Source organism: Mytilus edulis, chromosome 1 (assembly GCF_963676685.1).
Source record: "Mytilus edulis chromosome 1, xbMytEdul2.2, whole genome shotgun sequence".
Taxonomy (NCBI): domain Eukaryota; kingdom Metazoa; phylum Mollusca; class Bivalvia; order Mytilida; family Mytilidae; genus Mytilus; species Mytilus edulis.
Window position 1 is genome coordinate 117,538,608 of NC_092344.1, and position 16,037 is coordinate 117,554,644.

General features: G+C 30.4%; 1 protein-coding gene across 4 annotated transcripts in view; it reads right to left on the reverse strand.

Moving 5' to 3' along the window:
• Positions 1-16,037, reverse strand: part of LOC139501923 (myb-like protein X) — an 83,197-nt gene that overhangs the window by 35,551 nt on the left and 31,609 nt on the right. For all 4 annotated transcript variants that reach the window (XM_071291249.1, XM_071291243.1, XM_071291235.1 and 1 more), the window contains exons 7-13: positions 14,448-14,493; positions 12,619-12,699; positions 12,067-12,176; positions 11,119-11,233; positions 10,519-10,591; positions 8,293-8,589; positions 7,138-7,298 (exon numbers count right to left, since the gene is read on the reverse strand). In XM_071291249.1, coding sequence (XP_071147350.1) covers positions 7,138-7,298; positions 8,293-8,589; positions 10,519-10,591; positions 11,119-11,233; positions 12,067-12,176; positions 12,619-12,699; positions 14,448-14,493 — 883 coding nt within the window. The remainder of the gene's footprint in view (positions 1-7,137; positions 7,299-8,292; positions 8,590-10,518; positions 10,592-11,118; positions 11,234-12,066; positions 12,177-12,618; positions 12,700-14,447; positions 14,494-16,037) is intronic.

Below are 16,037 nucleotides of genomic sequence, written 5' to 3' on the forward strand. Positions count from 1 at the left end.
AATTTGTCTTAGGTTTTGTTCCCAGCAGGAAATATAACCTGCTTTCATAAACATTAAAGCCACATTCCTTTGACACAGCTTTAAAACTTAATGATAGCATTGTGATTCTGCAAATAAATGCATAAGTTGAAAATTGAAAAAATAGTGCATTACATTTGGATTTGTCATTACCCCCCCCCCCCCCCCCCCCCCCCCCCCCCTCCCCCCTACTACCTGAAAAATATTGACTTTCTTTTACCTCTGTGTTTTCTTAACATCTCTGTGTTTAAGTAGTGACTATGTGTTGTGTATTTGAATGTTTCCTGCATAAACTTCATGTGTTTGGCTGTTCATTGCATGTGGTTCATGTATTTGGTTGTTCATTGCATGTGGTTCATGTATTTGGCTGTTCATTGCATGTGGTTCATGTGTTTGGTTGTTCATTGCATGTGGTTCATGTATTTGGCTGTTCATTGCATGTGGTTCATGTATTTGGCTGTTCATTGCATGTGGTTCATGTATTTGGCTGTTCATTGCATGTGGTTCATGTATTTGGCTGTTCATTGCATGTGGTTCATGTATTTGGCTGTTCATTGCATGTGGTTCATGTATTTGGCTGTTCATTGCATGTGGTTCATGTATTTGGCTGTTCATTGCATATGGTTCATGTAATTGTCTGTCTGTTGCATATGGTTCATGTATTTGAATGTTCATTGCATATGGTTCATGTATTTGAATGTTATCTGCATACAAGTTTATGTAATTGGCTGTTTTCTGGTCTATTTCTCATTTATGTTTCAAAATTTTTAAGGCTTTCAGCTTTCTCAAAGTTTCATGTATTTGACTGAAACCTACATAATATCTGATGTATTTGACTGCTTATTGCATAAAAGCTCGCATCTTTGATTGTTCATACATAAAGGCTCACAAACCTTGGCTGTTATTCCCTACATCATGGTTGAAGGTTCACATATATAACTAATGTATTACACATCTTTAAGATGTCTTGAGATCATGTTTTATTTTTAGTTACCGGTATTTAAGATGCAAAAACAATGTTTGCAAATTGTATTTTGTATGTTTTTATTTCTTCAATTGTTATACAAGATTTTGTAAAAAAAAAATGTGCATTAATGTCAAAACTATCAAATATACGCTATCAAAAACCAATTCAGACATTTTGGATGTAATAATGAACATGATCATGCCATTTTCTATAGAGTAAACAATTCCTTTGTGTCAAATTATTTTTCTTAACCAAGTTTTTGTTGACACAATATATATACTATAAAACATCTTTGACAATTACAGGGGTATTTGATATGTGTCACTACGTCTGAATTTTAATACAAAATCTAAATAGAGAAGCGAATAAACAGGATTAATTGGAACAATCCTATAAATATAGCAATTCATCAAGTTCTCCATTTCATTGTTAATTCTCGTTAACAAAACCATTCCTTACAGTTCAATCTTAAAATGGTAGTATTAAATTGGGAAAGATTAATTTAAATCTTTAAAACATTAAATCAAAATATTTAATTCTAGGTAATTTATAGGGTTTTAATATAGTGTTACCTTCCCCTGTAACGTAATGAAAATATTTCAAACCTACTTCTAACCTCTCCAGAATATAATTTATAAAGCTAAATAAATTAGTTTCTTAAGTCCAAAACATAATAGTATACCCTTAAACAAATAAAACAATTTTCTGACACCTAATTCCAATTTTAACCAGGCATGCTCACTTGTACTTAATTTTCCCACGTTAACCTCAGTGCAATACTTATGTAAAACTTAAACAAGTAAAATGACAAAGACAACCAATGATTATGTACCTAAAGGGAACAGATATTATGGCATTGTTTATAACAAAGTTTTCTGTGAAACTTCTGGTAGAAAACATATATGTTTACAACTGTCACTGAAAGCATGCAAGCTCAATTTAACTGACTGTTCTAAATTCTAGTAGTTCTCTGAATAAAATTGTAGAGTTCCAATGCAGAATAAAATAAAACAAGCATCTGTTAGTCAAATGATGTATATCCCAAAGCATGCTTGTAAAAGTTTGCTTTGAACAGCATTTTTTTTACCTAAGGTAATGTAACTTATTATCATCTGAGCTGATAATTTCCATTTATAAATGAGACAGGATAACAAAAGACACCTTAGGTCAACATATGATCTTCAACAATAGACAATACTCTATATAATTTCAAGCCATACTTATTTCAAGGTCAAACTTAGGTAATTTTTGATAGATAAGAAAACATGAGTCTGATATTAATAATTCTGATAAATAAAACTCTTTATATTGAGATGAGATGGACTCATTATAGTCCAGAAGAAATCTATTTATCATTGAATAAAACCCTCAATTTTGAAAAAAAAACATCCATTCAGAAAAAGAGTTTCAACTCTGAAAAAGTTATATATTGAGTTTTTGCTTGAAAGGTTATTTGTGTCAAGACAACTATTAGATAAACATCAGATTGTTCAAGATGAATATGATGATTTTCACAAATAAAAGGAAGACAATCTGTTCAATGTATCTCCATTTACTTCCAAATTTACTATCTAAGCTGAACTTTTACTACAATTGACAACATTACAGAAGAAAAATAGTTGGATTTATCAAACTTGCCATCCTGTCACATTTAACCATACTATCAATTCTCTTCTATAGTAGAATATTCTGAAACATGACAATATGACAAAAACTTCTTTTTATTTAAACATCACGTCAAGAAAGTCAACGTGTGAAAGTAAAATACAAACATAACAAACTTGAAACATCAAACAAATGTTTACCTTAACAGGTATTCTGCTCTTCTTTGGTGTATCCATCTTCACAATTTTTTTAATATACCGGTATTTCAACTTTCTGAACTTGTTCCATCTTGCAATTGTTAAAATTGAAATTTAAATTCAAAATAAACTATCCTTTTAAATTAAAAATAAATCCAACCTCTAGTTGCAGTAAAAACAACAGAGTAATCATGAATGAAATTCCATTTGTAAATAAAATGCTCCAATTGGTCAACGAATGGCAATCCAATTTCTAAGTTTAAATGAGATGACCGAGAAACTCTACAAGTGGATTACTTTTTGGTGCTTAAAGCGTATCATTTCTCAATATGAATAAACTTTTCAAAAAAGAAAATAATAAATCCATAAAAATGTATAGAGAACATTTAAATTTTGTAAAAAGATTTGAACCCTTCAGCAATTACTTTATAAGATAAGTATTAAAGATATAGCTCATTAGTCTAAAAAAGATTGAGGATTAAAGAAGAGAAAACATCGGACAATGACTCCGTCATAAAAATCATTTCCACAGGTGCGCTGCCGTATGATGCCACACCTTGGTATAAAAATTCCCCATCAATGGGCATATACAAGTTTACCTGTATATAATGATAGATCAAAGAAACATTTGTGCAGATTGACAGATGCTTTATAAAACAGTAACTGGAGCTGAACAAACTGGGGAAATCTTCATGAGATGGCCTCTTTGTGAACAAAGATGTTTACAAAAATGTACATCTGTGCTCTATATACTTTGTTAGAGGAACAACAAATAGTTACTTTGTTATTTTTAAAATTTTTTTTTTTTATAACAGCTAAATCGACTTTTGTGTCTAAGATTTGATTTGTAGGTAAGATTAAAATTTCTAAAGGGAGGGTTGCAAGATCTGCCAAATAACCCTGTGTCTGTAGTTTTCTTTAAAAAAAAAATCAGCTGTTATGTGGATACATAACGGAACAGAAACTTTTCTCTAAAATAACTATACAATTGGAAATTATTGGATGTAATTTTGTAAAACTTAAGATAATTCCTAAAGACCAACAACAACTAACTTATCTTATCGTTACAAAATGAGATCCTGGTTAAAGAAAAGACACAAACATATAATACAACTACATCACCGAACAAGGTTTCACATGTAAAATATAAAGATATCTATTTGCTTAGTCAGTATAGTAATGACCTTACAAGCCAAGACATCAAAAACAGGTCTTTTGCTACTTTATTGAAGATAATCAAAAATAATCCTGAGACAAATTATCATTGTAAAAGATATCAAGTATAATGTATTAGTCCAGTTAAATATCTCTATGTAATATCTGGAGATCATCTTCACACTATAAGATTGAAGCTGATTGGAACACTTTGATAAGAAGTAATATTAAAACAATGATCACGGAAATAGGAAAAATTAATAATTTAAAAATTTTGTGAATATTTGTAAAGGAATCTTCAAAGTCACATTTCACACTTCTACAATGATTATATTTGAAAGACTCATAAGTGAAGTTTGATATCTATCTTATTAATGTTTGGATATAACAGTTTGAAAGTTTTACAATTTGCTATCTAGAATGGTCTTGTTTTGGTCAAACACTTGATAAAACTTGTTGATTGGTATAACAACATATTACTTGTACTAAGCAACTGACCAGCGTTAGGACAATTCAACTGTATGATCAGAAGATTACTATCCTAGGAGATAGTGTAGACAGTTGATCAAATTATTATTTCTGAAGAGTTTGGAATTTCAATATCAAATACTAGGCTATGGTTTTTCTACATCGCCTCAATGACTACACTTATGATTCCATACACTTTTAAACACGTACAATGTGAAAAGCAGAAGAGTAGTCTATTTTTCACTTATTTCAAAAATTTTCTTCCATATACAACAATATTAAAAAATTGTTTAAAAGTAGCAAATGATCTCAAGCTATAAGATTTTTTGGCATATTATTAACAGATTTTTCTATTTTGAGTAACAGCTGCCATCTTTTTCAACTGTGAGGAGGGACCCCAGCATATATTGGTACACATGATTTTTTAACTGGAAACCAAGATTTGTTGTGGCCAAGTTTCTCTAAATTGGCAGTGTCTCACAGGAGATGATTTGCAAAAAAAGCTTCTGATGACTGACTCTTAGTGATGATATAATAGCTCTCAGAGCAAGAAAAGACCTATTGTTCAAAGCAATATCACACAGAGTATCTGTGCATTCAGTGTTTAAGACCTATGGTTCAAAGCAATATCACACAGAGTATCTATGCATTCATTGTTTAACTTTTTATCTACATGAAAATAAGGAGATGTGGTAACTGGTATGATGTCCAATGAGACAGCCTATAATCCGCCTGACTATAGAAACAGGATGTGAACAACTATCAAAAGTCACTGTGCAACCTTCAACAATGAGCAAATCTCAACCATATAACAAACAGACAATGGCATCTAATTAATAAAATTATCAGTAAAATAAAAGAAGTAAGTCCTCAGTTACTTGTTTATCTAAATATGAAGAAGCTGTTTCTCCTGTGTAAAAAATCATAATATTTTTGAAAAATCAATTTAATGTCAACTTTCGATGGCAATACTATGAGATATAATACTTCCAATATTAATATATGCATCAATTAATAAATAATGCACATCAGGATTGTTTCTCAAGTTGCTGAATATTCCATTAATTCAGTACGGCAAATATTTTTATGTCAATACAGCTTAATATATTTGTTATGATATATTTGCAGTATTCTGATACTTGTCTACCGCTGAAGACTGTATGTTGACTTCAAAATATCTATTAGTTTTTTATGTTGTAGGGTAAATCTCTCATAGATATATTACTGTAAGCATACTAGTAAGTAACATGACTTATCGCCATTCTGGTTTCAAGGTATAAACACACAGTAACTTCCATAATTAAAAAAATGGGGGGAAAAAACTAATTCAAAATTAACAGCACGGTTTAAGGGTCTACATTATACCTGTTTAAAAATGCTTAGTACATTTAACATTAGATACAATTACAACTAAAATAATGTAATATAGAAATTAAGTTAAGACAAACCTTGATGTCTATCGGTCACCTGATCACACCTGTACACTATTTTATTGATTTTAAATATTGACAATTTCATTCAATTTTCACATGCATTTAAAACAACAAAGAATCTCTATAAAAACCAATAAATCTATTCTTTAGTCACCTTTGAATGGAATCATATACCACTCTTTGTACATTTAATCCCCAAAATTCTCTCGATCAGTGTTTGTTTTAATAGATTAATAGGATTTCTAGAATCAATAGAGTGCCAAAGTGCCAGGTCACAGAATTTTTGGCTATGCTCCAGTGTCAACTTTTTCCATTCTACTTCTTACATGATATACAACTTTTATACTATACATTTGAAAATTTATGGCAAATGCATTAAATTTTAATATTAAATTAAAACAGTTGACAGAAGAACAGTATACTGTGTCTGTAGAAAAAGAACAAATGTTTCATTGTATTTTATGACAGATTTACGAGTGTATAAACATTCAAAATCAAATTAAAATGTAATATAAGTATTTAAACCCTTTTCTTATTTTTTATTTTCTTTAAAGTGAGTTCTTTAAGACATAAAAATGAAGGATCTAAATTCTTATGACGGCCAATCCTCTACAGTAATTCAACTTTTCCTAGGTAAAAACTTAGTTTTGAAAAGAAAATCCATGAATGATTATGTAATTTGAATTACAGAGAGACAGAACATGGGTTTTGTTTAATAAGGACTATGACAATATCAACCCATGATTATAAACAGCTTTGTACTAAAACCCATGTGCTGAGTTATAGGAGTTATAGCATAGTGGCTGACAAAGAAATAGTCAGCAGGATGAACCACAACTCTACCTGGACTCATTAAACTGAACCAACTAGTGCCTTTGCCTGTACATTCCTTAAGCAGCCAATGTCATTCTTCAGTCTTTAGTTTGACCCTGTGGGGGATCAAACCTCTGAGTTTCCATACTCAAGGTGAGTTAACAACTACCAGACAACCAAGACAGGCTAAGTTACAAAGTTAAAAGGTCAAACCATATTTTTTGGAAGGGCCTAGCCCAAAAGTTTACTAAGTGGTGATAAGAATAAAATTCTAAAATAATTGTTGTTTTCAAACAGTTAGAAAAAAGAAAAATTTGATTGTAGTGTAATAATTTACAGTCAGATAACTTTTATGTTTTTTTCTGAAAATTCTTTAAAAAAATCAGCTGGTAGTCAAGTATAACCACAGATTGACAAATATCAGAAGTTCTACTAATACACAGGGGTTATAAACAGTATGATAAAAAGAGCAAATGCTTACAAACATTAATCTGCCACCAACTTCTCCATTTAATTTCTGCATTTCTTTTTTAAGGTCAACCAATTTTTTATGAAGTCTTAAAAATTGTGGATTGTCACTGGATAAAACTTGTTCATCTTTCCAACCAGCACCCAGCCACTGGTTGTACTCCTCAGGTTTTACTGTAAATAAAACATAGAAACAGTAAAATAAAGAAATGGTTCAAAGAGGGGAGATAACTGCATCTTTTTTCAATTTCTTTTTCTAACTTGAACAATGGGAGATAATTCTTGTATTCTTAGAGAAATCAACAGAAAGATTAGTGAAATTCAAATGCAGTAATCCAAACTAAATTTAAACAACTTAAACTGTATTTAAATTAGACAAACAGGGTGATTGAATAGGTGAAACTCAAACAAATTCACTGTTCTAAATAATTAAATTAAGACAGGTTATGGTTTAAATTACAGGTTTGTATTTTAGAAATGATTGATTGATTAAATGATTTATGCTTGCTTAATAAACAAAACAAAACTTGATGTCTTTGAAGATTTCAAAGATGAATATCAACAAATTGCAAACTGAATCATAATTACTGCAAATTCAGAAATTATTGCGTAAAATGTGACAGGGTTATAATGGTAATAATTTAAACTCGCATTTTGAAATGTTTTGAATGAATTAAACAAGATTTTTCTCAAAATTGCAAAAATTCAAGTTGCATTTTAGTCTAAAATGACAAAATTGCAATAATAAATGCACACAATAATTTCTGAATTTACAATATGTTCAATTATCAAATCAAATGAAAACACAAGTTCTATATTTTTTTCTCAAGAAAATCAAATCTAAAATAGGCCACAGGTAACTCAACATTGATGTCAGACCACAGGTCACTGAACACAGATCTGTCTACTCAATAGCATTACACGTTCTCTCTGAAACCAGGCCATGATATTATGGAAAATATTGATTACACTATTTTAGTAATAAATTGTGTTTTTTTTTTTGAAGGACAATCCAATGTTACACCGCACTACTAAAGAGCAATTTTTGTAATGTACTTTCAATAACTTACAAATATGAAGTTCATGTATTTTAGGATATTTGAATGTTAATAATTACTGTCATATATTTATATACATTTGTACTTATAAAATGGGAGATAACTCTTACCATCTACATTCATAAATACTGGATCCTCCTCCTCAGATTTGTCCATCTCTAGTGAAGGTTTTCTACTGCTCCAACTTTCTATAAATTTATCACTAAATTCATTTAAACTTTCTATAACTATTTCATTTTCTATTGTCTGTTTACTGTTATTATTGTCTACTAAATGGTTGCTAAGGAACACGTCAGAACCCTTTATGGACTTCCAACTTAATGCTTCTTTGTCAAAGGGACTAATCTTAAATGGATAGTGGACTTCTGGCTCTTCTCCTTCGGATAAATTACTTTTCTTTCTCTCCTCTGAAAAATACAAAATATTATCAAATTTCTTATACCTAATTATTTGAAATAATTTTAAAATCAATATATTTATTAAAGAGTTGTCACTGAAATTTTCTTTGTAGAAAATACTGTTTGTTTTAAAACTTTCAAACACAGAAAATCTATTGTTGCAACTCGAATTTACCCATGGTGATAGCATATTGGTTCATTGTTTTGAATTAGTATTGCATCCTATAATCCTATTTGACAGAGTGATCTTAACAATAACCAAAGCACTTACACCTTGACCAACTTTAACTTATCAATAACAAAGTGTAACTTTTGTCTTCCTTTAATGTTTACTCTGGGACCTACAGTTCATAGCAGACAATGTCACACTTATTGTACAATATACACAATAACAATAAATGTGTTTTTGACCTCACAATTTTCATTATCCAAATGAGAAAAACTTAACATCCTTTGCTGACCGCAAAAATAGAAGTCCCTTTCCAAAGTTTACAAATATGACTTTGACAGTAATCTTTTTATCCGTTCTATTGTTTTTAATCTTCTGATCAGTGACTTTAACAAAGGTAAGAAGGATAACTCTGCCAAAAAGTCACTCGTTATAAATACTGTTATCCAATAATCTGATTCATTTATACTTAAGGTTATTTTAAAGCTAGAAAGTTGTTTCACAAATCATAATTCACCTCAAGAAAAATGTCAACATTGTGTATTCTTATTATACTCATACAACAAGATTGGAAGTAAAAACAGTAATGTCATGTGATTAGTTATGGTACAAATCTCTTAATTTCACAGTCAAAATCACCTGATTGTATAATGTAAAACAAGTCATTTAAATTATGTGGTGTTGTGGAAATGTTCCTAAGAGCCCTTTTTATTTCTGTAAGCTTAAGCAGCCAAGTGCTGTAGAAAGTAGTTGAAGTCTTTCTCTACAAGTCAGGTTTGACATTCAGTTTTAGCCAATGCTGACAGAGAATCACTCTTCCTTTGTTAATTTTAAGTGATAGTCATTTTGTCAGTGGTATGTCAGTAACTCCAAGAACCTGTCAATCACTGGTTATGTCAATTGTATGTCAGTAACTCAATGAGCCTTTCAATCACTGGTTTTGTCAGTGGTATGTCAGTAACTCAATGAACCTGTCAATCACTGGTTTTGTTTGTGGTATGTCAGTAACTCAATGCACCTGTCAATCACTGGTTATGTCAGTGGTATGTCAGTAACTCAATGCACCTGTCAATCACTGGTTTTGTCTGTGGTATGTCAGTAACTCAATGCACCAGTCAATCACTGGTTATGACAGTGGTATGTCAGTAACTCAATGAACCTGTCAATCACTGGTTTTGTCTGTGGTATGTCAGTAACTCCATGAACCTTTAAATCACTGGTTTTGTCAGTAGTATGTCAGTAACTCAATGAACCTGTCAATCACTGGTTTTGTCTGTGGTATGTCAGTAACTCAATTAACCTGTCAATCACTGGTTATGTCAGCTGTATGTCAGTAACTCAATGAACCTTTCAATCACTGGTTTTGTCAGTGGTGTGTCAGTAACTCAATGAACCTGTCAATCACTGGTTATGTCAGCTGTATGTCAGTAACTCAATGAACCTGTCAATCACTGGTTTTGTCAGTGGTATGTCAGTAACTCAATGAACTTGTCAATCACTGGTTTTGTCAGTGGTATGTCAGTAACTCAATGAAGGCTATTGTTCACTGGGTTTTTTCAGTGGTATGTCAATTACTTGTTTAACGGTATTGTTTGTCAAAGTTCATAAATTAATATTGTGTTCTCCTCCCAAAATAAGCAAAGTCCCCCCAGCAAACATATATGATTGAATGAATATTCACAATGAGATGTTAAAAGTGTGACGAGAGATGAGGAATAAATGTTAATGAGACAGCAACCAAACAATACAAATAAGACATAAAAGTTTACCTTTTCTCTGTTCATACAGCTGATGGAAAGGGTCAGGATCTTTTGTTGCCTTTTTATGTTTTGTTCCTAATCTCTGAAGAAAAAGATAACTATTAAAAGAATGTAAAATAATGAGAGGCAAATTGTCTATTGTTGATACCCATGCATTATCTTATCATAAGGAGTTGTTCAATATTGGAATAGTTGAAAAGTTATCTTTATTTCAAGATATGACTAAATTTGTATTAATTTTATTCAAGAATTACATAAAAAAGTGAGGAGTATGATACTCTCAAGTACTTTTCTATGTTCCAGGGCCTCAAATTCCACAGAAATATCTGAAACAAATCAACAGTTAACCTTGATCTGTGGCTTCATATGATGTCACTTTATACCAAATATCTAATCAAATGATTCAGGCATTTCAGAAAATAATCAGGATTTTACAGCAGTTTTCTATATCCTAAGCCTACAACTTCAACAAAATTTGCTCAGCCTGAATAAAATTTGAAACTTATCTGTAACTTCTGATGATGATCACTAATTATATAGGAGAGACAAAAATGTGGATTGGCGCTGCAACATAAGGAAAAATTGTCAACAAGTTTCCAATTAACGTACCTTATTTAGTTCATCTGTATCGTTTTTGATCCGTCGAATCTCGTCCTGTAGTTTTTGTTCTCCTAATATAACTTTCACCGTTTCTTGTCTTACTTTTTCATGTTCTTTTTTCAATCTAAAATATCATTCAATACTTTTATTTACAAATGTTGCATGACAAATGCTTTTTTTTTCTACGAATGCAAGAATTTGATATTTTCTTCAGTCAACTTTAAACACCTTGTTTTCAAATTATTACATATTTAGATTTTTCAATGTTGTTTGAAATTCAAAACTTGCATGCAATTTGTATATAATGATGATGAGCCTTTCAATAGTACAAATAAATTTTAACTCAATTAAAAGTCATTCATAACTCATTAGAAACTACTGTAAGTTCATGCCTCTAAAAGGTGATTATTGAGGTAAATGTTGGAGAATCTCTTTATATATCTATCTCTTTTCATATTAAGGGTGTACTTAGGTGAAATTTAAAATATCAAGAATTTAAAATTGATACTTTAAGTCGAAAGAGCATTAGTTAAGGAACAAAATTAGCTAGAAATATTGATAGGTAATGGGGCTCCTTTTCAAGATATTAAGGTCTTTAAAGATGGCTGGAAAAAGCGGATTCAGGCTTTTACCTTATATTCGTATAGGTATAATTTGGGTCTCAATTCGAAAGAAGAAAAATCTAGAATCTGCTTAAATTTTTGTAAATAACCTTTTATGAACTATTGAAGTCAAACATGAAAAGAAAACTTGGTGCTATGGGGCAAAATATTTTACCCCGTATCATAGAAAAAAATCCAAGGAGTACAAAAATCTGACACAAATTAGAAAACCTCACCTTAGTTCATGTACATCCTTAACAATGAATTTCTTACTTCTCTAGACAATCAAACAAACCAAAAATATAACAAAATACAGCCTTAAGAATGGGACATGTTCTACAGCAGCATAGTTTACCTGGAGACAATTTCCTCAAGTTTGTCAATATCTTCAGTGTTCCTCGAGTTCAAATTCAATATTTCATCTGCCGTGAGAGGACAATTCCCTGAGTTCTGTAGTAAGCCACACTGTAAATACATGAACATGCAAGTTAAATAGGTACACGATATTAGGCTATGTTTTAATAAAAGCACATCACAAAATAAACATCCTAGAAAGATTGAATGGTTTGAGTTGAAAACTGTAGGAATTGATATCACAAAATGGTAACCATCTATTGTAAAAGATAGTGAAACCGACTCAGTTTCACCATCTGACAAATAAGCTAAATCTAAATTATCTAAATATTTACTAAAAGTGACATGTAAATGATCACCGTATGTACACATATTCTGGAAAGTTTTTAAAATACACTGTGTTGAAACTATGGAAGGAGTTACATTTTATCCACACTCGCATGCTACCTCCACCAGACCACTTTCCAAATTGACTGATTTCCTCATCATGCAACCAGGACAGCAATTTTAACTTCCATTATAAGTTTTACATTTAAATTCTACAGAAACTTACCAATTCTTTTTCTATATTCACTTTTTCTTTCAATAAATCAAGTCTCTTTTTTTCTTGTAAGTTCTGATTTTTCCTCTTTTCCTATAAAAAAATAATTTATAAGTATAAGTTTATAGTTCCATCCTTCAGCAGAAAACCTTAGTAATGGCATTAAATACCAACATTCTGCATAAAATTCTGATGCATGGACAGTTTCTACTACTATAATCAATAGTTTTAATGTTTGAAGTGTTAATTTTATATCTATTTGGTTTTTTTTAAATGTTAAATCAATACTTACAAAAAAGAAAAGTAAAATTGCACCACAAAAACATTCAGCATATTCAATAGTAATTAAAATTACCTATTAGAATTCCTATTGTCAACATCTAAATCAAACTGGATTCTATCTCCACATATTTCAGTTTATTTACATGTTATTGGGATTAAATAACCAAAAACAAATAATTTAAAATTGTTTCAAGTTTGCGGGTGTCGGGTGTTTATCATTTTACAGTCATGCAAATTAGTAATTACAACTGGTTATGAATGGCTTTTTATGTTTCTCTTTACAATTCACTAATATGTCAGGTACTAATAACAAGACTTGGATACTATTCATGTTTACAAGTGGACATATTTCAAATTTTCGATAAGATCTTATTTATGACTGAAATATTAAAATTTCATGTCATAATGTTAGCCAGGGTGGAATAACAGATATTCAGTTTTTGAGAGCTGTGCAAAGGTCATTAAAGTTTAAACATCAAACACAAGGTCAACAATAACTAGTCTAGTTATTTAGGTAAGTAAGACCATAGACAATGGAGAAAACTTATTGGTCAAAAATATTGTATTTTAACTAATTTCATAATTTTTATAACTAATTCAGAACAATATTTAAACTAGAGGCTCTACATAGCCAGTGTGGCTCACCTCCCATATCTCAGAGAATAGAATTCATGACAAATATCTGTTTTGATGATTCTTAGTTTTTGCTCAAAACACAAAAGAGAATAAAACAAGAATGTGTCCCAGATGCCCCATCCACACAATCATTTTCTATGTTCAGTGGACCGTGAAAATGGGTTAAAATCTCTAATTTGGCATTACAATTAGAAAGATCATATCATAGGGAACATGTTTACTAAGTTTAAAAACTACCTCCACCAAAAACTTTAACCAAAACTTTAACCTGAAACTGGACGAACGGACGGAAAGAAGAACAGACGAACAGACAGAAGGATGCACAGACCAGAAAACATAATGCCCATAAATGGGGCATAACAATCCTCATTTAAGTGCATTCATTCCTATAACGAGTGACAGTCAACTAACTATATTGGGGAAAAAATTACTTGTAAGTAGATCTTGTCTTCCTATTTCTTTTATGATTTAAAGTGTCTATCTAATATAATTTCATCATATATGGCAAAACACAAAAAATTGGTAAAAACCATCATTAAAGGGCAATAACTCTAATAAGGAGTCAACTGACAATGTTGACCATGCATATTTATTTGTAGAACTTATCTTGCTCATCATTTTTGCAATTTTAAGTTTCTCTCTATCTATTATTATAATAGTTTTTTTAGTGTAAAAGTTAACTTCAAAGACAACAATGAACGTCAAATGATGTGAAAAGCTAACTTGGTGAGCTAAAAATCAGACGAATGACATGATAATACTCAAATAATTTCAATTTACAAAATTAGGCAAGATAGATTATATTAACAGATAGAAGTTAATAAACATATACATTTTGCTCGTTTCAGTGAAACAATTTTAACTCTTAGTAAAAATCCTTGAAGACATTTACACTATTTTGATGTCCTATAGTAAATACAAACCTTCAATGACATAAGCCTCTGCTTGTGTTGTTCATATTGGCTGACCCTAAAAAAACAAAATATTTACAATCAGCTAATGATGGTTTTGACTTTTGTCCCAATTGGTCGACAAGAAAATAAGATCAAGTATACATGATTGTGACAGATAATTTTTGTACTTGAATTTATAAGATATCCAAGTATTATGCAATACAAACAATATGTCTTTAACAAAATACAAGGACAGTCAACATAACACAGAAAGCTTTAAAATTTACCAAACTGTACAAAAGGGTATAAAATAATGTTGTTCCAAAGATGTGTAAATTTGTAAATAAATCAGAATCATTCATAAACATTCGTGCAAATAAGTGAAGCACAAAATAGTAGTCTATTGTTCATAACAACTCCATTTCTAAAGGGTTCAGCCAAGGCAATGTTTAATATTATTAACAAAAGATATGACCATGTGGAATTTAAAAATACAAACAATTACGGACAATGATTATCTATTGGTCCAATTAGATTGTGAACGTAAACAAAAAAAAGAATTTTAAGATGACAAACCCTATCAACAATAAGAACTGTTTTAAATTAAGACCAAATTTCTGCAGCTTTTCAAAATCTTGACAGATATGTGGTTATGTAAATAAAGTGATAATAATCAATCTATCAAAAACCTGAAAGATTTGTGGTTAAAGTGATTGTATTGAATCTAGTCCATTTCCACAGAATATCATTTTACATGGTATTGTTTCAAGTTAAAAGAAAACTATAACATGAAGCTTCTTTATACACCCTTGACAAAGACAACACAATGCACTCCTTGCATTTGTCTAAAACTAATTTCTATAAATCATAAGAACATAAAAAATATCAATGACATAAAAGATGTCACTGTTTTTGAATGAAAAATGAAGCAAAGTGTTGTACTTACTTGACCATACAATAAACTATCCATACACTATATGCCTCCCTAACCTGGATTTTACAATTCAACAAATATGTGCAGAACTTCAACAATTTTAATGACAGACAGATTCTGTGATCCTTTTTAAATCAAAACAGCCTAATCTATTATAAGATACTTATATTTTACTAAATAAAACTATTATTTGGCCACATTCCAGCCATAGTAAGGGGAAATCTGGACACCTAGTGCTGATCACACAGCGTGAGTAGCCAAATCAGATAGAGAGCTTGACATTCGTTAAATGGTCATCAACATGCAATTCAATAGAATTCATATAAAACTACTAGAATTCATCCAGAATTCATATTATAAAACTATCAATAAATTGTTATTAGATATGAAATTTTGTATCATTTTGCAATTTGTCAGCTTTTAAAGCGTTCAATGAAAGGTTAAATTCATGACCATTGTTGGTCGAACTTTTTGTTCATTCATTCATACTTTTATTATAGAAAGTTATCAGTATAACTACAGAAGCATATCTGTGGCAATAGATAGCATAATGTTATGAAGTGCTATCTGATTTCTTTAATTCTACATTTATTTTTCATCAAAACAGCTGATTTTAGCCCTGTGTTTTGGTCTGATATTACTTTAATAAGACATTTTTTACTCAAAAGTAATCATAACTTTCCTAT